This window comes from Humulus lupulus, chromosome 5, assembly GCF_963169125.1.
Source record: "Humulus lupulus chromosome 5, drHumLupu1.1, whole genome shotgun sequence".
NCBI lineage: Eukaryota > Viridiplantae > Streptophyta > Magnoliopsida > Rosales > Cannabaceae > Humulus > Humulus lupulus.
The window spans coordinates 15,815,210-15,839,029 of NC_084797.1; the positions used below are offsets into that span (position 1 = coordinate 15,815,210).

Here is a 23,820-nt window from a genome sequence, read left to right on the forward strand (position 1 = left end):
ATGTTGAAATTTGCTCCACTATAAAAGCTATCAAATATCTATACAAATATATATGTATAAAGGCCACGATCGAATTGCTTTCAATGTGACAACAATAAATGAAGAAAACATTATCAAAGAAATTGATAATTTCCAATCTGCTAGTTGGATTTCTGCTCCTGAAGCTATGTGGAGAATATATGGCTTCAACTTAAATGAAATTTGGCCAGCTATATATTCTTTGCAATTACATCTCGAGGGCAAACAATTGATTTCGTTTAATGAGTCACGAAAATTGTCTCATATACTAGAATCAGATTTCTTCTCATGGTCTATGTTAACTGAGTTTTTCAAATTAAATAGTTTTGATCAACATGCTCGAACATTTCTTTACAAGGAATTTCCTGAGCATTATGTTTGGAATCAACAATACAAATTATGGACACCACGAAAGCAAGGCAATGTCATTGGTAGAATAATGTCTGCATATCCAATTGAAGGTGAAAGGTATTATCTATGTCTCTATTTAAATCATATCAAATGAGCAATTTCTTTTGATGATTTAAAGACTTTTAATAATATCCAAGTGGCAACATTCCGTGAGTCTGCTATTGTTACATGGACTATTAGAATCAGATTACACTATAGAACAGTGTTTAGACGAAGTAAGTGTTTATTAAATTCCTTATACTCTACGGAGATTATTTGCTACTATATTGGTTTACTGCAGACCTATTAATCCTACAGAGTTATGGGAAAAATTTAAAGGCAACATGTCTGAGGATTTTCACTCTTTACAGTTATCTTCAGCTAATACAAGAGTAAAAGTATTAGAACATATTTGTTTGGTACTTAAGTCAATGGGAAAAAAATAACAATGATTATAATTTAGTGAATTACCAGTTTTCATTGAGTGATGAAGACTTAGCAATAAAAGAAATAAATGAAGAATTAGAAATTGTTGTTTCTGAGACAGATTTATTGTCCAAAGATTTTCTTAACTTTGAACAAAATAGAGCCTATGGAACAATAGTAAAAAAAGTATTCAACAAAGAATGTGGAACTTTCTTTGTTGATGGACCGGGGGAAGTGGGAAAACATATTTGTACAAAGCTATTCTTGCTGCAGTTAGGTCAAAAGGTCCTATCGCTTTTGCTACAACATCTTTGGGAGTGTAAAACATTGATTAATCTTTGTGTTTGCTCTAATTACATAATTAGTTAGAATTTCCCTTTTCATAATTATAGTGGTGTTGTACACGTTTTGTAACAGAATTCTGTTACACCTTGATATTGCTGAGCCAAGGCTCTATATATGTAACCTGTACCTCATTCTAAAATTCAAGGAATACAACACTACTTTTTTCTTCACTGTCATTCTCTTACATGGTATCAGGCCATTAATAGCAGGATGGCTTCTTCTACGACAGACTCTGCCGACTCCACCCATCCTCCCTCATCGCCACCTCCACCTTCAAAGGACACCTCTCCCAACCCTACCATACAGACTTGTCCCCACTTCTGTGCCTTTTTCTCTTCCCTCTTCTCAGACCCCTTCTCTTCTCTCATTACCCTCTGTAAATCCACCTTTAGGTGTTAAATTAAATGAGAATAACTTTGTTGTCTGGAAGACTCAACTCTTGAATATTGTCATTGCAAATGGCCTTGAATCTTTTCTTGATGGCTCATACCCTTGTCCTTCTCCCTTCACTGATATAGCTCGCACTCACCCAAACCCAGATTCTCAACAATGGCATCGGTAAAAAAGAATTGTTATGAGCTGGATCTACGCCTCTATTCATGAGTAAATGCTTGGACAAATCGTGGGATACACCATAGCTTCTCAAATATGGCTTGCCCTTGAACAAATATACTCCTCTGCTGCTTTTTCTCACATTTCTGAGCTTCGCACCAAGCTCCAGACCATTAAGAAAGATGGTCTCACTGTTATGGCATATGTACAACTTTTTCGCACAGCTTGCAACAACTTGGCCTCAGTTGGTAAACCTGTTCCTCATATTGATCAACTTCTGTATTTTTTGCAGGGTTTGGGTCGTGAATATAACTCTTTTTTTGACTCCATTCATACCCGGGTTCCCAAACCTTCCATCGAGGAGCTCTACCACCTCTTCCTCACTTGTGATGCCCGTCTAGAGCGACAACTCTCTATTGCTTCCTTGAGCTCCCTTCATGCCAATTTAGTCGTTTTACCAACCCACCAAAAAAAACATAAACCATTTCACTCACCATTCTCTCATTCCCCTCCTCACCCTAATACTCGATCTCACTCTCGACCCCCACACAGCTCCTTGGCCTCCCTTTGAGCCTCCAAAACCATCATGGCCTGCTCCTTCCCCTCCATCCTCTTCGAGACCATCCTATCGACCCCGTTGCCAGATATGACTCAAGCCTGGCCATACCACCAATGTTTGCTACCATTGCAACAACCTTCAATATCACCCTCCTCCACCCCCTACCAGAAATTGTAACACCACTGCCTCTCCTCTCCCACCTTTGTTACCCACTCCACACTCCCTTGCCACCCCTTCTACTATCACCGACCTGACCTGGTACATGGATTTCGGCGCGACTCATCATTTTACACCCGACCTTAACATGCTTGACTTTGCATCTCCTTATCATGGACATGATCAGGTAACCGTTGGTAATGGTAAGGCAACTCCTATCTCTCAAATTGGCTACACTTCCCTTCCTGCTTTTCACTCTACTCTTAAACTCAAAAATGTTTATCACTCCCCTAGCTTAACTAAAAATCTACTCAGTGTTTCTAAACTATGCCATGATAATCAAGCTTACATTGAGTTTTATCCCTCTTTTTTCTTGGTGAAACATCAGGTCACTCGTCAACTACTCCTCAAGGGCTGCCTTGAAAAGGGATTGTATCGGGTCTGTTCTCCATCATCCACCCCCGCCACTCTCTCTCCTCAACTTAATCTCACTGTTAGCAATCCTACCAACTTATGGCACTACCGCCTGGGGCACCCTTCCAAAGTTGTTGTTTCATTTTTAATTTCATCTTGTAATCTTTCTCCTATTAAGCACCCCTGTATGAATTTTTGCTCTTCATGTCAATTGGCGAAATCCCATAGGCTGTCTTTCTCTCCTTCAGTAACTCGGGCTTCTAGTCCCTTTGCTTTAATTCACACTGATTTATGGGGGCCTTCCCCAACGCAATCTATTACTGGTGTTAAGTATTTCCTTCTGTTTATTGATGACTATTCGCGTTTTTCTTGGTTTTATTTACTTAACTCCAAAGATGAAGCTTATACTACATTTGTTCAATTTCACACAATGGTTCAAACTCAATTTCAGGAAAATATTATGCATGTTCGTTTTGACTGGGGTGGGGAATTTTAGTCTCTTTCCATATTTTTCACTTCCCTTGGTATACATCATGAACTCTCATGTCCTTATACTCCTCAACAAAATGGTCGCATTGAGCGCAAAAATCGACATGTTGTCGAAACTAGTCTTACTCTTCTTGCTCACTCCTCCATGCCTCTCTCATATTGGCCCTATGCTTTTAGTACAACCACTTACTTGATAAATCGGCTTCCCACCCGCTTATTGTCCAATGTCTCTCCATATCAGGTTCTCTACAACAAAGTTCCCTCTTATTCTCATTTTAAAACGTTTGGCTGTCAGTGCTTCCCCTTTCTTCGCCCCTACAATTCTCATAAATTGGAGTTTCGTTCTCGTCCATGTGTTTTCCTTGGCTATAGCAACCATCATAAGGGGTACCTTTGTCTCCAACTTGACATTGCTCGCATGTATGTGACTCGGCATGTTGTGTTCAATGAATTGCACTTTCCTTTTGCTAAGCCTTCCTCTCCCACTTCCGGTTCCTCCTCTTCTTTCCCTATTGTTATCTCCTCACTCCCTTTTCCGGGTGCTTGTTTTCCATCCCGTCCTACCATGCATCCATCTCCTAACCTCACTCCTATTCCACCCTCTCATACTCCTCACCCTTCTTCTCTATCTTCTCCACCCTTCGTTTCTGTCTCCCCTCCTTCTACTTCCTCATCGTTTCATGTTCCTTCTCCCATGACTATCCCTGATCCATTACCTACGCCTGCCATTACTACGATTAATGATCATCCTATGATAACGAGATCTAAAGCTGGTATTGTTAAACCTCGTGTGTTTTTTTAGTGTAGTTGCAGGTACACCATGTGAGCCCTCCTCCTTCTCTGAGGCCACCAAGGACCCTAAATGGCAATCCGCCATGCAAGATGAGTTCTCTGCATTGCAGGATCAACGCACTTGGACCCTTGTCCCACTTCCATCTGGTTCTCCTGTGGTTGGTTGCAAGTGGGTTTACCGTATCAAGTGTAGCACCCAATTTATTTTGATATAATATAGCCAATAATCACATGATTGCATTGCATTTCATTACATATCATACAATGTGTATAATTTGAGCATATGCATATTCTTATAAGTGTTTTCATGTATAAGTATAAAAGTTGTATATGTGATGTCTATATGTATGCTCAATATTATTAACCTTGTAGCATATGAGTTGTCTTTTATGGGTGTTTGATGTGCTCAAGATATAAGAAAGTATGAAAAATATGGACAAGGTATGGAATTAAGTGAGGAAAGTGAGATATAGAAGGCAAAAGATGTTAAGTGGTGAAAAATAGTACAATGTCGATTACTAGTAATTCGAGGTAAAATTGAGTATTAGTGGATTTACCAAATATAATTGAGGTATGATTAAGGTCTCATTGATGAATTAAAACTGGTTTTAGAACCATTAGCTCAATTATTGATGGGAGGTATACATAATCAGTGGTATTGATGCAAAGTGAAAACGAGCTTAGCATAAGTGCGCTACGCTTTATCGGGTAAGCATAACTATTGGGTATGAACTCATATGGACCTAAGGTTTGGTGTGAGTGTTTTACACATAAGGATAATAGGCCTAGCAGATGATTAAGTCGAAATTATTGAAGTGATAAGGTTTTCATAAGTCAAAAGGTGAAATGATGAGATGAAAGGTGTCAAATTTTGATACAATAAGGCCAAATCATTGAAAATAAAGAATTTTCATCAACCTTATCACTTTGCACAACCATTACTCTGAAAAACAGAGAGAAAAGAAAACCAAAAAAACATTTCTTGGCTGGTTTGAAGAAATTCTAAGGAGATCCAAGTGAAATCAAAGCCAAAGAAGTGGATTAAGCTTAGTTCTAGCCTTTTTATGGTAAGTTCTTGTACTTGGAAGTTAAACCATGTTTTTTAATTTTGCTGAGAGCTTATATATGGTGTTTTATCCTTTTTAAGATATTTTTTGGTGGTTTCCAAGTGGTTTGAGGTTTAGAAAAGCTTGAAGAGATTGTTTTCGCCGAAAAGTTGCTCGGTAAGTGAAATTTTGTGTTTTATGAGGTTTTTGGGGTTCTTGGAGTACAAAATTATTTTTGGTTATTTGATTGAGTTTATAAGAGAGTATATATGTTTATAAATGTTTTAATAGATGTGGAGACTCATTTAATTTGGGTGATGATCTAGGAGATTAGAATTTTATCAAAATCGGTATATGATAACTTTATGATGAATCATGTTGGTATTTGGGATATATGGTTATGGCAGGTTATTTGATGTTGATTATTGGTTGATTTTGATATTTGAGGATAGCTAAAATTAAGGGGAAATTTTGTCAAAATTTCTCCAAATGTCTAAGATAAATTTAACGCTCGATCTAGGTGGTTTAAGGCAATTTAGGCATGAATTGGATATGAAATTTGATATGATGTTTTATGGGTATTTTTAAATGAGAGTTCAATGTATTACTGCCATCATTATGATGAGAAATCCATGCCATTGTCAGGATAAGCACATCAACACCTAAGACACCACTTGTTACACAGTGAATTATATTTTGGACAGAAGGTAAGTAAAGTACTCAACTGCAACACAAGAATTACATGTTATGTGAAAGTATGCATTATATGAATATTTTGTGAGTAAGTGGTATTAACATACATTGACACTTCATCATAAATTTGTATGCATGGTATAATAGTGATATGGTAAATTATTATATGATATAAGACCATGCATGATATTATGATGATTGATTATATGATGCCTTACCAAGTTTTGTGCAACATAAAAGAGAGTTGTAATAAGAAGTTTAAGTTCAGTGCCACTGTTTTGAAAAGGCAAATGAAAGTGTTAATAAGTGTAAACGGAGGCCTATAGTAGGCTTATAGTGGCTGCCCAATAATTTGGGCTAGGTTTTAGCGAACCAATTATATTGTTTGCCATGTTTCCGTTTTTATTTCTCCTCCATATGAGTTATTGTTATATGTATTGACACCACAGTGTGTGGCCGCCTTAACTCTTGAGCCCGACGGGGCAACGATGGAATAAAGTTTTTAATGTGCCCTACTATGGTGATGGCTAGTCGGAGGACAACCCGTGGGATTTTATATGATATGTGTAACAAACCCTGCAGGCATTGGCCTAATCAAACAGTGTGCACAATTTTAAGGGGCCCAAAATTTAAAAAGAAGTTGTGTATGTCCTTTCACATTGAGTAATCATTAGCATTGCATGCATTATTTTGCTTACTGAGTTTTAGGCTCACAATTGTCTTGTGTTGTAGGTAGAGAAAGAAATGAGTGAATGACATAAGGAGAACTGAAGCATGGTCCTGACCCTGATTTGTACATATGAGCATATCGACTTTTTTGTGGGTTATTTCAGTTATCAGTGTGATGTTTGTAATAAATTGTGAAGTTATGTTTTGAAAACAAATTGGGTTATTTAATACTTATGTATAATATGTTTGAGACACACTTTATGTTTAATGTAAATAATGTGAAATAAGTTTTCAAGTTAAAAAAAAAATGTCCAGACTTCCGCAATAATAAATTATGATATAGTTGTAAAACATAACACCTCAAATATGGTTTTAACTAAAATAAGTGAGGGTGTTACATCAAGCTTCATCCCGATGGTACTGTGGATCGATATAAGGCCTGTCTTCTGGCCAAGGGCTTTCATCAGATAGCTGGTTTGGATTATCATGAAACTTTCAGTCCTATAATCAAGCCTACCTCCATTCGTCTAGTTCTCAGTGTTACTGTCTCTCTTAACTGGCCTCTTCGTCAGATTGATATTCAGAATGCCTTCCTTCACGGTGATCTTCTTGAGGATGTTTTTATGTCTTAGCCGCAAGGCTTCATTGACCCTGCCCGTCCCTCTCATGTATGCAAGCTCCAAAAGTCTCTCTACGGTCTTAAACAATCACCACGGGCTTGGTTCACTAAGCTTAGTGCCGCTCTTTCCAGCTGGGGTTTTCTTGCTTCTAAGGCTGACACTTCTATGTTTATTTGGCATCATCATGGCCATACTTTGGTTATTCTCATCTACGTCGACGATATCATACTTACAGGGTCCTCCTCGGTGCATCTCTCCCAGTTAATGACATTTTTGAAGTCCCAATTTGCTGTTAAGGACCTCGGCCCCCTTCATTATTTCTTGGGAGTGGAGGTGCAGTCTTCTTCTGACTGCCTTCACCTTAGTCAGACCAAGTACATCAGTGACCTTCTTCAAAAAACTAGTATGCTTGACTCAAAACCTCTTCCTACTCCACTGGCTCTTGGTTCCTTATCGCAACATGAAGGTATCCCCTTCTCCTTGGCTACTGAGTATCAAAGTATTCTTGGTGCATTACAATACTGCACATTAACTCGTCTCAATATCTCCACAACAAGAAAAAAAGGGCTTTTACTTAGGTTTTTAAGCTGGATTTACTTCGGTTTTCACTAAAATTCGCAACCGCAGTAGTTTGGAGCAAAGTAAAAAGTAGTTAAAAACCGAAGTGAAAAATAGACTTTCTACTTCGGTTATTATGTTAAAAGAGAAGTAGAAAGTGAGGATTCTACTTCGGTTTTTACATAATAACTAAAGTAGAAAGTGAGGTACGCTTCCTTAATGGGCACTTTCTACTTCGGTTATTATGTAAAAACCAAAGTAGAAAGTGAGGATTCTACTTCGGTTTTTACATAATAACCGAAGTAGAATCCCCATTTTCTACTTCGGTTATTATGTAAAAACCGAAGTAGAATCTCCACTTTCTACTTCGGTTTTTACATAATAACCGAAGTAGAAAGCCCCCCCTTTTTTTTTAATAATTATTTCTAATTATTTTTAAATGACCAAATTCTATTTTTTTATATATATGTATATATAATTTTTTGCCCTAATTTTGTTTAAATAATCTAATTATATGAATTTATAGTTATATATATATTTTTTTACAATTGGAATTGATTTATTTTTATTTAATTTATAACAGAAATAAAAATCACAAAATTTATACACTTAGAATTGAAATTCTTATAAAATAAAATATTTATACATTTACATAATTGTTAAGTAGAATAACCTAATCATTCATATATACATTCACATAATTGCAATTAAGTAAAATAGCCTAAAAATTTATATATACATTCATATAAAGCTAAAGGTATATATAAACAAAATAGCCTTACTAATAAATTTAAGTCATCAATCGGCTTAACTATTCTTGTTGGATTGGCAAGATGTCCTCCCGACTATTGGCAACAATTTGGCTACTAGTAACTTTGTCATTTAGTTCATTCTATGAAACAAACCAATGATAGATTAAATTAGTAACTTGTAACAACACTTAAAAAAAATTCCTACTTTGCTTTAAAACACTTACAACTCTTCAATTTTTTTGTCCAAATTATCTTCGACAAGAATCTTCTTCGTTTCTCGCGCTCTTATCCAAATTTCATATCCCTCTACATATTCCACTCCTAGTTCTTTTTTCTAGGACATCCAACATAATTGAAGTTTAATTATTAAAATTTTCTAAGTCAAACAAAATTTCGGCAGCATAACAACTGCATTTTAATATCTCCAAAAATTTAAAAACCTGTAATTAACACACAAAATATCTCGACATAGTGTGCGAATTGAAAAAGGAAAACAATTAATAAAATCTATAAAAAATTGGCAGAGTTTCCTTTGTTTTTGTAGCATATCCCAATTTTATAATTATATATAAATTCAACACAAACAAACACAAAATCAACACACATAATTCTATCTTTATATCAGCGCCAACAACAAATTTCCAAGAACCTACTTCACTAAAGTAAAACATGCATGATTTAACTATAATTTTATAAATAAATATTGCAATAGTAATAAATAAAATTTAAAGATTACTCACCTCCAATATTACTCTTGAAGTCACCCAAAATCAATACCAAATTGGCAACTAAATCAACAATCCTACTAAAAAGCTTAAACAAAAATAAATAAAAATCATTTACATAATTAATTAAACTAGTGACATAATCATCAAACAACATATCAAGCTAGCTAGTTATAGAAAATAAAAAATAAATGTCACTAATAATCCAAACATTTCAAGTTCTAACATTGGCAACAATAATACATATTGGAGCTATGTTTAGAAATTTAAATAACAAGGCACAACAATTTTTAAATTTTACTAATATATATATAATTAATAACATTATATAAAATAACAAAATAAATAAAAAAATATAACACAAATATACTAAAAAAATAAGCATTAAATTTGGAATAATATAAAAAAAATTAACACAAACAAAGTTTTAAAGTAAGAAACCTTCTTTGATGCTCAAAATAACCTCTAAATCAATATTAGCAACTCTAAAACCTATATATAATAAACACATTATATCTATAAGAAAAAAAATCTGAAAATAATATAGAAAATAAAAAAAAATCATACAAACAAAGATTTAATGATTCATACCTTTTTTGAAGCTCAAGAACACATTTTAATGTAAGAAAACCAGTCAAAGTCCAATAACAATACCCATTTTCGAACACTACAAGAAAAAGCTTCATTAATAGCATTGCATTTGGACATTATTAAAAAAACGCTATTAAAAAGTTACATAATATATACAGCACACTGTTCATTAATTGGCGGGAGTAGTATTTCATTGGCGCTTATTGTTTTTCTTTTTTTTTTTTGTCAAAGCAGCTTAATTGAAAAAGGAAAAGACAAAGAAAAACCCATTTCCCCTCCCTCATTCCCGTCTCTCTCTCTCTTCCCACGTTACCCGTCTCTCCCATTTTCTCCATTTTCACTCCACAGCATAATCCATCTCTCTCTCAGAGGAACCCAGACGAACCCGCCTCTCCCACCCGCTCACTGTGAATCTCTCTCAGAGGAACCCAGACGAACCCAGCGCCGACGAACCCAGTGCCTCTCCCACCCGCTCACTGTGAATCTCTCTCAGAGGAACCCAGACGAACCTAGTGCCTCTCCCACCCGCATCTCGGTTCTCTCAGTCAGCACAGCCAAGGGTCTCTCTCGGTTCTCTCAGTCGGTGCCTCTCCCGTCCGATCACTCTCTCTCAGTTAATCAAGCAGCTCCGAAGTACACCTCTACCAAGCAAGTAAGTGCATGCATTTTTGTTTCTTCTAATTGTATACATTAAACTCATTTTTAAAAACAATTCTCTCTCTTTCCTCTAACTCCTTGATGTATAACTTGTTTTCTTCAATAATTTGAGCTTGTTTCTCTGTAAGACTTTGCAATCGGTGTCTGACCTGGGCATAGTGCTGATGTTAAGTAATAGAAAACACCAAAAAGAAACTCCAAGGGGCATAGAAAGATATGAACAGATAGAATTGTTTTTAAAAATGTTGTAGTTTTCTCTTTAGTAATTGAATGGTAAAGGGTATACCTGGATTCTTCCAAAGATCGCCTCAACTTAGTTATCTCAAGCCGTAAATTCTTCATTATCCTCTCCACAGTTGATGCCTAATAAGAAAATTTCAAAATGACAGTAATTAGATAGTTTTAACATTTGTCCGATTCTCAAAGGTCAATCATCTAGTTCCAGTTTCAGGCTAATAATGAAATTGGTGTTGGCCATTCTTAATCAACTAAAGTAACGTAATCTTAGTACATACATACCAGGCTTTTATTCGTGGAGAGGATAGAAAATTTGCAACCTTATATCACTAACAAGCTCAACTAGGCACCACAACGCACAGGTCAAGTAATTTCTATAAAATTTGAAATGAACCCACAGCTAAAATTCACAATTACTAGAAGAGCCACACCCTTATACCTCATCAAAATCCTGGAAACTTCTATATATTTTCAACAACCCCACTATCTTAATTACATATATGTCTAGATCTCCAATCCACCTAAAATTTAAAAAGTAAAAATTCACCTATTTTCTACGTCAGAGTATGAGTTTACATACAAATAAGTAAATCATCCTGTCAGAATTTCGAAATCAAGTCCAGATTTTAGACCCAATAAAATAAATCAATAAGAAGCATGGAGCGTGGTGATCATATAAGAAAATTCTGAACCAAAATTCTCTCGGGTATGATTTGGTGAGACAGACCATGGGGAATGGGGAGCCAGATCTATATAAATTTTATTAACTACCCAATTAAGTCAATTGTAGAATACAAACCAAAAATCAGCAAAATCTAATAGATACGAATAAAAACAGTTGCGAAATATTGCATCCTCTTCACACTCACTGCTATCTGACTTGGTTCCTGAAAAACTCTCTAGTGATTGCTCAGTGTTCCCACTTCCCATCATAAACCCAAAACCAACTCTCTGCAAACCTCGCTCCGCAATCTGCAAAAGGGCAACTCTCTTCTGCTCGCTATTCACCTTCAACCTCTTCTCCACAGCTTCCTTCTCCAACAAGGCTGCTCTCAGCAAACTGTTGGTATCTCTATTCTCCTCTGTCAAACTCACCACACTATTCTCCAACTCTCTCTTCTCCTTCTTCCTCAATTCTTTGTACTCATTCACCTTCTCTTCAGCCTCAGAAGCAAGTCTTGTAACTACCAATAGCTCTTCAGTCAATTCCAATTCCAAACGCATTGAATCAGTCTTTTCTATGCCTTTAATGAACTTGCCATCATCATCATCATCAGTTTTTTCTACAGCCACATTTTTTATGATCCTTTCCAAGCTCACATTTGCTGATGAAAGAGACTCCAAGCATTTAGACAAAATCTCATTGCTTTGCTCTCTCTTCATTTCCATGTCTTCAATTCTCTCCCTGAAAATTTCAACTTCCTTTTCAAGTTTTTTCCAATTGTGCCCTAGTGATTTGTCTCCCAAGCATCTTTTGAGTTGGCTTTGCTCAAAAAAAGAAGAAAAATTGGCCTCTTTTACTTGTCAATCTTCAACCCAAATACAGTGCTTGCTCTTCATACTCTTTTTTTTTTCCCCTGAATTCTCAGGAAAAAAGGAAAGGGAAAACGGAAAGGAAAGAAAGAAAGAAAACTTCACCCCCTAAATTCTCTTCGTTGGTTCTCCGCATTTCATCTCTATCAGGTATCTAATGTTACTCTTTAATTTCCATATCTATGTTTTGATTAATCTAATTTATGTATATCAGCATTTGGGTTTTCAAGAAATTTTAATAATGTACTGAGCTGAGATTCTCGTAGGTGAAATGAAATTAAGTCAATTTTTGGTGGAGTTGGTTTCTTAGAGGTTTCTCTCGTGATGAAATGATGGGATTATTTATTTGTTCTCAATTATTTTTTATCAAATAGACAATTTCTGGGCTGTTGAAAAATATTTTACTTGTTTTTTGTTCTTTTGATTTTGATTTATACATTTATAAGCCAATACTTTGTATGTAAACTAACTAAAACAATATTGGCATATTATCTACTTTCTTATATGAGTTTTCTCTATTTTTGTCATATACTCTATGATGAGTTCTATTTAATATCCAAATATAAAGGTAAAGTGAGCTATTTCATTCTACTTGGAGTGAATTATATGGTACTAATTAAAGAAAACAAATCAAAACTATGATTGGATTCAGAAAACTTAAAGTTGTACTTCCATCTTAAAGTTATCTACCAACTTTGATACAAGAACACTTGATGGGCACTAAATTGTTTCTCTCTCTCTTTACTGTTTTCTGGCTGGAATTGAATTATGGGTTGGTCTGGATTTTATTGCTGTTTTTTTCTCTGAATTACTGGGTTAGCAATTGTTTGAAGCAGGAAGATCTTATCATATCAGTTTTGCCTAATGATAAAAGCAGTTTATATGAGTTCTGTTTCAATCATTTCAGGACCACAAGAGTACAATAAAAGCAATTTACACGGGTTGTATATGCAAAAACAATCAATAGAATATTCTTTAGATATTTTAATTAATTTCTTCTTTTTGTAGAGAAAGAAAGAAAGATAAAACTTGTTCTAATTGTAGCTTAAATATTAGGATATTAATGTTTATGCATTTTTGTTGAGTGTTCTACAATTCTAACATCTACTAGTCTTCCTAAAAAAAATAGTTGTTGGGTTTATTATATCTGTGTATTTATATGTATTGAAAGAATGTTAGCTACTTGTTGTCTTTGGTTGATTTGTGTTGAATTTCATTTTCTTATCTATAGTATTTACAAGTTATATTAAATATAAGAAAGTGAAACTAATTTTCATTTCCATTCAAGATATTTGGTTTCGTTTGTCTATTAATTGTTTTAATGTTTGCACAATAACTCTCTCCTTTGCTCATTATTGTATTCTCTCAAACTTGTTCCTCATTTTTTTTAAGGTGGCATAACATACAGGCAGTAACTTATATATCTTCTCTGTTATTTTTTTATTATTATTATTTGTTATCATTTTATTGATTACACCCTAAAAACTTCATATTGTGCATTGTTGCAGGTACTTTTCCTTCGGTTAAAGAGAGAAGACATTTCTACCTTAGGTTAAAGAGAGAGAGAGAGAGAAGACATTTCTGTAGAGCATCAGGTTTAATCCTTAATGGCCTTATATGCTTATAGAGATTGAATTATCTTATTTGTTTATTATTCTGTTTAAATCAAACTTGAACTAAATTTATTGTTTGTATTGGTATTATCTCTTGTTCTAAATGTTATACTCATGATCAAATAACAAAGTCAGTAGTTAAAAGGAAACTCTTTCTCAAAACTAGAACAACATATTCAATGGCACATTTAAATAAATGTGTAGAGTGTAGAATGTAATGTTAGTAAAAACAGAAGTGAACCAAAATGAATATAGCCCAGAAAACTAAATAGAGAAGAAGAAAAGAAATAATGAAACCAACACAAGAATTATATTGGTTGAAGAACAAAGATCACTGTGATCTTTTGTAGAGTCCAAGAACTTTACTTAGCTAAGATAGATAATAGTATGATAGTATTTATAGCATTATCTTTGTTACTGTGGATCATTTTGGTTCAGACCGGGAATTATTTGGACACTCATAGTAGCACTTATAGATTTTCTAAGTTTAATCTATAGTTTAAGAATATTAAGTATAACCTAAGGTTTGATTAAAGTGACTGATATTAAGGATTATATGTATTATATTATAAGGTTTAGACTTCAACCAATAGGATTTTAAGCACATGTTATGAATGGTAATTAAGGATTAAGTATTTTGGAGGATTAAATTAAATAAGGGTAAAGTTTGAATGTTATAGGGTCAGTCAGCAGCTTTGAGTACGTTGAGGGCTTAGTCAAGGCTGTTTACTCCATTCAAACTTAGCTAAAAATGTGTAATTTCGTGTTTAAATATTCAGCGAGTGCCGATATATCGCAGCTATAGGGGGCGATATGTCGCAGCACGTAGATACGGAAAACACGAAACGATGCACGGTCGCCTCGGGCATACTGGCCCAGGCGATATATCGCCTACAGGGGGCGATATATCGCCTCCTTCAGCATATGTTCAATTGTTTTTGAATTCTTTTCCTTTCAGCCATTCAAACTTCTTCATAAGTCCAGCATCTTTTGAACGAGTCTTCAGCCTCTGCTGAACGATTATTCAAATGATTTTCACCTAAAAAACCATTATTTTTATTCAAGTAAAATCAAGATCTTTTCATCTCCAAAATCTATAAATAGGACCTAGTACCCAGCCATTATTCACCTTTTGCTCTAAGTTCAGAAGCTGCTAGTGTTAAGTGAGTGTGAGAGTGTAAACACCTGGTTTGGGAAAACTATAAGCTTAAACATCATAAGCTTATCAAACACTTTGGGAAGTGAGTTCTATAGTATTTCGGTGGAGGTGTAGATTGGTCTTTCAAGTCTTTGAGGTAACCAAAACTCTAGTTCCTTTCTGTATTATGTTATTTTCTTTCTCATAGTCTTCTACTCAATCTATAACCTTAATCTTCATTTTGGTTAGGGAATCTAAGTTCTTGAGCACATAAGTTCGGTAAGCGTGTTTCTCAAATGGTTTAGTCTTTCCATCTCTTTCATTTCATCTCCTTTCTTTAGACTCACTCTTTCTTATGGTTTTAGGAGTGTTCCAAAAAGTCCCAACTCAGTCCATTATATCCCGATAACTTTGGTAAGGAAAATAGGCTAGAATCAATATGTTATGTGCTTATGTTATCTATATGTTTATGTTATTAATGTGTTATGATATGTATGTATGTTTGTAGGCTTGGGCATATGACCCATATGACTAACAAGACCCCAAATGGATTATGGGCATATGACCTACTTAGCTAGTAGGACCCCACTAATTCCATGGGCATATGCTTGTTTAGTCTATGGGACCCCAAGTAATAATGGCCATTATAATAAGTGAATTATGTGTTATGATATGTCTTTACGTTATTATGAAATTATGTTTATGTTTATGACTATGTGTTAGATTTTTCCTTGCTGGGCATTAGGCTCATTCCTTTCTGTTTTATGTGCAGGAAAATAAGCTTTAGAGGCGGAAAGATTCGTGACGCTTAGAGGATGTGTATCGATGGTGAATGGAGTCAAGGGGCCGAGCGTTATTCGATTCGAGGATGTAGTCTTATTTATGTTTTTATGGTTTTAGATGTATTTTCCGCATTTTCTATGTAACTCTTTTTAGTTTTTAAGTTATTTTTGTTTTAAAGACAATGGGTACCCATATCCTACTTATTTTATGAAAGTAACATTTGTTTCTACAAGTTTATAATAAATTATGGTATTTTCGCAAATGTATGTTTTAGTAAGACTTTGTATGTATAGTTCGATAATGGTCCAAGAGTCTAGATTAGTGGGTCATTACATCTTTGTCTCTACTCCAGTTTTGAACTTGATCTCATATTCTTTATTGAACAATTGATAAAGTATGAATCCTATAAGGCAAAGTATCTTTGCCTATATATGTCACACTCCTCACATATAAATAAATTTATAAACAACTAAATATCTTTGTCCTTTTTTCTCTTGATCTGATTTTTTTTTTTTATTATTATGAAGAAGACTAGGACTTATATAGCTAGCTTAGATAGCAGCTAAGTGAAGAAAATGTTGAACAAAAATTGGGTGAAACTAAACAGGTATTATTTCAAAAATAACTTTAAATTTCAAGTAATATTGAAGGCCTAAGAAAATATATTAAGGTTAATCTCTTTTTTTTAAAAAAAATATGTAGAGCTGCAAAAGAGTACACGGATGCGGCATGGGACTTTGTGAAAATGGTAGAAAGAAATTATGGTTTTCCAAATAAAATTATTTGTCCTTGTAAGAAGTGTCGAAACTTAAATCATCATTGTGTTGATGATGTTTTTGAGCACTTAGTTATAACCGAAATGGATCCAACTTATCGTATTTGGGTTCACCATGGAGAGCAACCCATTGATACTCAAGTTGACGAAGTTTCGAATGATATGGATGCATTTGATTTATACACGACTGCTGCCATGGATGATGTGGACAATAATATAGGTTGTGGAGGTGGTGAAGACGATGAATTTGTTAACGAAGATCTTCAGAAGAAGTTGGAGGATGCAGAAACTCCTTTATATGAAGGGAGTGAGAAATACACAAAACTTTCATCAATTGTAGCTTTATATAGGTTGAAGAATCTGAATGGTTGGACAGACAAAAGTTTTACAAAGCTTTTAGAACTCCTTTGTGATATGTTTCCCAAAAACAATGTACTTCCTGATTCCATGTACTCAGTTAGGAAATTTTTGAGAAATTTCGATTTGAAATATGAAAAGATTGATGCTTGTATTAATGATTGTTGCTTATTTAGAAAGGAGAAGGCTAAAATGGATGTTTGTCCTAAGTATAGTGTTTCTAGATGGAAAGTTGATAAACACACAAAGAATGTTAAGTTGGTGAGGCTGCCAAAGTTTTGAGGTATTTTCCGATAATACCCCGATTGAAAAGATTGTTTAGATCAAAAGAAATGGCTGAAAACTTAAGGTGGCATTTCACTCATAAAAGTTTTGATGGGAAGATGCGACATCCAGTGGATACACCTGCTTGGGATTCCATTAATGAAAGATGGCCAGAGTTTAATCTTGAACCACGCAACCTTAGGCTCGGACTAGCTGCTGATGGAATTAACCCCTATAAAAGTCTAAGCTCCACTTATAGTTGTTGGCCAGTGATGCTTGTTATCTATAATTTACCACCTTGGTTGTGCATGAGGGACGAAAATACATTTTTGTCATTATTGATTCCAGGTCGTAAACAACCTGGAAACAATATTGATATTTATTTGGAGCCTCTTATTGAAGACTTAAACAAATTGTGGAATAATGGAGTGCATACTTATGATGCATTCGACAAAAGCTTCTTCAATTTGAAGACAATGTTGTTGTGGACAATAAACGATTTTCATGCATATGGAAATCTTGCTGGGTGTACAACCAAAGGCAAGACAGCTTGCCCGATTTGTGGTAATGATACATGTGCAACTAGGCTGAAACATAGTAAAAAAATTTCATACCAAAATACTAGGAGATTTCTCCCGTTTGATCATCCATATCGGTCTAAGAAAGCATGGTTCAATGGAGCTACAGAAGAAAGAGGCCCCCCTAAAGTTTTGAGTGGCAGTGAAATTGTTGAAGAACTAAATCAAATTACCAACGATTTTGGAAAAAATATGAATCCCAAAAAAAGGAGTCGGGATAATAAGGTGATAGGAATGTGGAAGAAGAAATCTATATTTTTCAATCTACCATATTGGGAGGTTAGTTTAATATATTTTGAAGTTATTTAAAATTGAAAGTTTAAGCTTATAAAATGTAACTTCAATTTGTTGATGATGTGTCTTTAATCTTTGTAGGTTTTGTTAGTTCGTCATAATTTGGATGTTATGCATATAGAAAAAAATGTGTGTGATAGTATTATTAGCACATTGTTGGACTTGAATGGAAAATCCAAAGATCATCTTAATGCTCGATTGGATTTAAAGGATTTGGGTATCAAGAAGGCCTTGCATCCGGTGGAGAAAGATGGGATTATACGACTTCCAGCAGCTACTTACACACTTTCTAGATCAGAGAAGAAAATGTTTTGCCAAAGGTTATTTGATTTAAAGTTACCTGATGGTTATAGCTCAAACATTAGTAACTATGTAGTAGTTGAGGAACGTAAGTTGATGGGGCTTAAGTCTCATGATTTCCATGTCTTAATGCAACAATTGCTGGTAGTGGCCATTCGAGGATTGATGGAGGATGGTCCAAGAGAGGCAATTATAAGACTTAGCAAATTTTTTAATGGAATATGCCAACATGTGGTTGACGTAAAAGAAATCATAGAATTGGACGCAGAAGTAGTTGAAACAATTTGTATGTTTGAAAGATATTTTCCTCCTTCATTCTTCGACCCTATGGTACATTTAGTTGTTCACCTTGGACGAGAAGTGTTATTATGTGGTCCTGTTCAATTTCGATGGATGTATCACTTTGAAAGGTAAATATTCTTTGTAACCTTTCAATAGTATAACATGAATTTCCCTTAACTAATGAGGAAGGTTCCTTCTTTATTTGTAGATATATGAAGTTACTTAAAGGGTATGTGATGCAACCTACACATCCCGAGGCATCTATTGCTGAACGTTACATTGCAGATGAGTCAATGCGCTTTTGTGCATCATTTTTTAAACAATCTAATGACGAAGGTTCCTTCATTGGACGTAACGAATATAATGATAGTGATGTGATACTTGAAGGTCGTCCACTTCATCGTGGTGTAACTGTTACACTAAATGATAAGGATCTAGCTAGTGCACATCGCTATGTATTATTCAATTTAGCTGTCATAGAGCAATATTTAGAGTGAGTGGATAAACTTATTATCTTCTAATTTCACTGTCGCTTAATTATTGATGGTGATTAATTTTTTTTTAAAATATAGGATGCATCTACAACAACTAAAAAATAATAACACTACTTTAAGAACCAATCACACTCTACTTTGGAAACAACATACTGAGCTTTTTCCATTGTGGTTAGAAGAAAAGGTATGGGCCAATACACTATTTAATTTGTATTAATCTGAAATTATGATGAAATTATGTGATAAAAATGTTTCCTTCTGTAGTTTTCTACTGCAGAATTTGATGCTATGTTATCAAGATTAGCACATGGTCCTCGTAAAGCAGTCATATCCTATAAGGGATATGTTATTAATGGGCAACGATTTCATACTAAGGATGCAGAGAGAACGACACAAAATAGTGGTGTTTATATGGAAGCAACAACAATGTGTAGATCTAGTGCTAAAGATGATGCACAATTGGCTGATGTTGTAGGATATTATGGGTTAATTAATCAGATTATACTCTTGGACTATTACAGTTTTCATATCCCTTTATTTAGGTGCAATTGGGCACATGTTGGCAAGGGTGTAAAGAAGGTTGATTGGTATACTCTTGTAAACCTACACCAAGGACAAAAAGAGTTTATTAGAGAACCATTTATACTCGCTTCACAAGCTAAACAGATATTTTACGCAAGGGAGAATGAAAATTCAAATTGGTATATTGTGTTAAAGGCTCCACCAAGAGGACACTACGAATCAGAAATATATGATGACCAACATGATGAGAATCCGATTGCTCAAAGTTAAAAAGTACAACATTTTCTTATTAATCATAAAATGTATAGTCATTACTTTTTTATGATTTTTTTTTATTATTGTACTTATTAAGTTTCTTGAATTGCTTTAAAAATTGTTTCCTTAACTTGAGCATTGTGATTGTCATATTTAAAATACATGTTTTTGTATGATGCAAATTTAGTGCATATTTCAAATTACTTTTAACTAAATCTCTTAATCTCTTAATCTTATACAGGTACAATATGGACACTAGAAAAAAGAAGCAGGATGGAAGTTTAGTCAATGAAAAGGATGGAGGTTTAGTCAATGAAAAGGAGGTTGGATCACCTTCAACTCAAGTTCACTTGCAACCTGGTGCTTTGAAAGCAATTGTGGCAGAAAAGAGGAGGCAATTAGCATCTAAGTTTGGAAAGTTGGCAGAGAAGAAGAAATCGAAGCTTCGTTTTGCATCCTCTACTAAAGTTGTAATGGATTCACCACCTGCATCTAAAAGATCTTATGAAGCAGCGTTTGGTATAAATCCAACAAATGAGGATGACAATGAAGATGAAAACATGTCCCCACAACGAGCAACTGCGTTAGGTAGAACCCAAGCAACATCTCCACTCCACAACCTGAACAAAACAAGAAGATCTCTGCGCCATTTTGTTGACAATGATGTTGAAGATGATTTTAACACTCCACAAAAGAATTCAGAAACTATGATGAACGAGTCACCCAAGTCTAGGTTGATTAGGCCATCAACCAAAGGTTCTCCTGCTGCTAATACAAGGTCCTCCCATCGCCAATCTATTGCTCATGAAGAAGATGTGCCTCTCAATAATAATCAGGAAGAATTTCTAGTTAACTCTATAGAGCATGTCACTCAAAACAAAAGAAAAAGAGGCCCAACAAAGCTGAAAGGTATTGCTCTCCAACCTGATGGTCGTATTACTGTAAGGTTTAATGCAAGAGGGCAAGTTGTAGGGGAAGGCTCGGTTAGTCTTTCATCATTTATAGGTCCTCTTGTAAGGGAACTTGTACCATACACAATAGCTGATTGGCGAAAGGTTCCAAAATCAATGAAAGATATTTTGTGGTCAACAATCCAGGTTCTAAACTTATATTTATTCATGTGTTAAAAGCTAAAATTTTTAGGTGAATATTCATAAATTAATATTTAATGTGAATGCAGACAAGGTATAAGGTGGACAAAGATTGGGAACGAGACTGGTGTATGAAAGTAATGGGAGACCTGTGGAGATCTTCCAAGTCCAGGCTAGTTACTAAGCTGAACGAGCTACCAAATGAACAAGAACGACTAAAATGAAAGCCTGATAATATCAAATCAGAAACTGAATGGAGAGTATTTGTGCGTGAAAAAACCAGTAAACAATTTCAGGTAACCAAAATTTCGATATATGTATTATATAGATTCTGCTTATTACAAATAAATTGGGTACCATACTTATTTCAGTTTGGTTTATTATCAGGAGAAAGATTGAGAAAAAAAAAACACTCATTGCTTACTTAGCTGTTACATCTCTGATATTGATGAATTATAGTTTTAATGCTTTTGGTATCTATAATCATGGTGTTCACTATAAACAGTAGCAGGTTTAATTTTCATTAAAGTTGTATTTAGCAAAAGAAGTTCATTATTCTTTTGCACTTGCTGCTAAGGTTGTTTATAGTACACATTAAGTTATGCTTTCCCTTGTATTTAAAAATTGAATTGAGTATATATATAAATGTATATATTTGAGCAATAGTTACACTGTCATTTAAAACTTGAACTGAATATATATATTCTATTTCATATATATATATATAATTTTGAGTGCATGTAGAGACTACTAGTTGTTTGGGAAGGGGGCAGGATTTTGTTGGTATAATAAATATAATGAGGTCAGTCAAGTCAGGTTATGCATTACTTGAGGGCATAAATATAATTTTTCGTTGGTTAACTCATTTTTTTTTCCTTTAAAAGTAGGAAAACGACTGGCCTATATTGTGGTAGAGAGTTTGCCTGTTAGCTGTACATGTAGAGACTACTAGTTGTTTTTATTTTGGAAAGTGATATGATTTTGCATCTCCAATCCAAAACTATATAATAATAATGTAATTACATTATACTAAGTATAATGGGTTTTTAGCATTTCAACTCTTTCCAAATCGGTCTATGAATTATAAAATATAGTAATTAAGTCTCTAATCTCGTTAAATAATGGTAATTAAGTCTTATGTATGTGAATTTTTTTACGCATTATTGATGGAAAAGATTGCATGACATTGCTAAAGGGTCAATATAGAGATCTTGGGTTTATAGTTTAAGATGTCATAGTCTGATGTATTTTGTATTTTTGCTCAATCATATTTATCAATTTGGTAATGCAATACAATCAATCAGTAAAAATAATCATATTCAGGAACTTAATTGTTATATTTTATAATTTAGGAACTAATTTACTAAATCAAATAGTTTAAGAGGCTGTTATGCTAATTTTTTTATTTTTGAACTTGTTACACTCGATGAAAATATTGTTAGGAATGAATTTGATGTAAAAGTATAACAGACAAAATACCCTTAAACTGAATGGAGAGACTTTGTATAATTATGAAACCTTGGTTTCTTCTAATGGGGTGTTTGAGCTAGAATTCTTCAGTTCTGGTGATTCAAGCAATGAGTACATAGGAATTTGGTTTAAGAATGATAAGGACAAGAAGGCAGTTTGGGTTGCAAAAAGAGCAAGTCAACCAAGGGTGTAGTTTCTTTTGTCATGGCATAGTCCTGATGATCCAGATAAAGGTTCTTTTTTTAAGGCTTTCACAGAGAAAACAAAACCCAGTTCAATATCTGGTTAGGTGAAAATGTTTATCAAGAGATTGGATAAGTAAGATATTTTTTTCTTGGTGTTATGGAGTATATAATATTCTTATTCTAGAACAATGCATTATGCTATATCAGTCAATTAAAACTATTTCAGGTCTGATCAAATTAAGGCAGTAGAAATCCTTAGTAGTTTCTGCATAATCTTAGCAACATTAGATTGTCTTGGCTTGATATGCACATATGAAAGTTAAACTCTATTGACCTCAAGAGCTGCATTGAGACTACAATTATGGTTAGTTTTTAGAATATCTTTATGCTCTAAATTTGAACTCTTGCAACCACAAACAAATTTCAGATTCCAAATTTACAATTGGCTTAATTGTATTCAAATTATGTGAGCAGTTGCTGCCCTGTTTTCATGAAACTTTTGTACTTTAAATGATTTATTTTTTTCCAATTCTCTTCTTGAAAATGTGTTTCTAAATTTATTTGACAAAGCTATTCAAGAGACACTATTATCACCATTCACAGTCCACCAACCATCCCATCCCTGTTCAGGAGGAGTTGTACTGTGTTTACTATTTAATTGCTAGAATACTGGTTCTGTATGTTTCTTATACTGCTGGAGTGTTTACTGTTGGAGTGTTTATTACATACTCTTTTCTTTGCTGCCATAGTTACTGTTTTATTGTTGAAAAACTATTATGTGTACTGTGTTTACTGTTTTATTGCTAGAATACTGGTTTAGTTTTTTTGTATTACTGCTGGAGTGTTTGGTATTCTATATGTTCAATCGCTGGTTCATTTCTTATTTATTTTAGGCGATTAGCAATAAGTTTAAAGAGATGAGGAAGAAACAACTCCCACATACATGCAGCAGGAGAGGATATGCTCGAACAATGGATGACATGGTAAAAATTTAATAAATATTTTTGGTAGCTAAACCTAAGAAAATATATGTTCTCTTTCTAAAAAATGTACTTGGATACAGAGTAGGGAAAGCTCAAAACCTGTAACAAGAGTTCAAGCTTTCTTAAAGACACACACAAAGAAGAATGGTGAACCTGTGAATGCTCAAGCTGCTGAAGTTATTGTAAGTAATTTACCCTTTGTTTGTAGAAACAT

General features: G+C 34.3%; 1 protein-coding gene and 1 long non-coding RNA gene across 2 annotated transcripts; one reads left to right on the forward strand and one right to left on the reverse strand.

Moving 5' to 3' along the window:
- The first annotated feature begins 5,117 nt into the window (after positions 1-5,117).
- Positions 5,118-6,805, forward strand: LOC133780281 (uncharacterized). Its single transcript, XR_009869204.1, has 3 exons — positions 5,118-5,208; positions 5,289-5,364; positions 6,613-6,805. It is a non-coding gene; the product is annotated as an uncharacterized LOC133780281 (long non-coding RNA).
- Positions 6,806-10,522: 3,717 nt separating this feature from the next.
- LOC133778881 (uncharacterized protein At3g49055-like) lies at positions 10,523-12,078 on the reverse strand. The gene is made up of 4 exons (XM_062218899.1): positions 11,489-12,078; positions 11,129-11,210; positions 10,739-10,815; positions 10,523-10,613 (listed from the first exon to the last, which is right to left on the reverse strand). Exons 1-4 carry the CDS (start codon positions 12,076-12,078, stop codon positions 10,523-10,525), a joined length of 840 nt encoding a protein of 279 aa, XP_062074883.1.
- Positions 12,079-23,820: the final 11,742 nt, after the last annotated feature.

Bases quoted from the DNA above. Each gene is read 5' to 3' on its own strand.
- LOC133778881 (XM_062218899.1), bottom strand. From the start codon at position 12,078: ATGGAAATGAAGAGAGAGCAAAGCAATGAGATTTTGTCTAAATGCTTG. The intron at 11,211-11,488 runs GTTTGTATTCTA...TTTAAATTTTAG, and splicing joins TTAGATTTTGCTGATTTTTG to GTGGATTGGAGATCTAGACA. The intron at 10,816-11,128 runs GTATAAGGGTGT...TTTTCTTATTAG, and splicing joins GTTTCCAGGATTTTGATGAG to GCATCAACTGTGGAGAGGAT.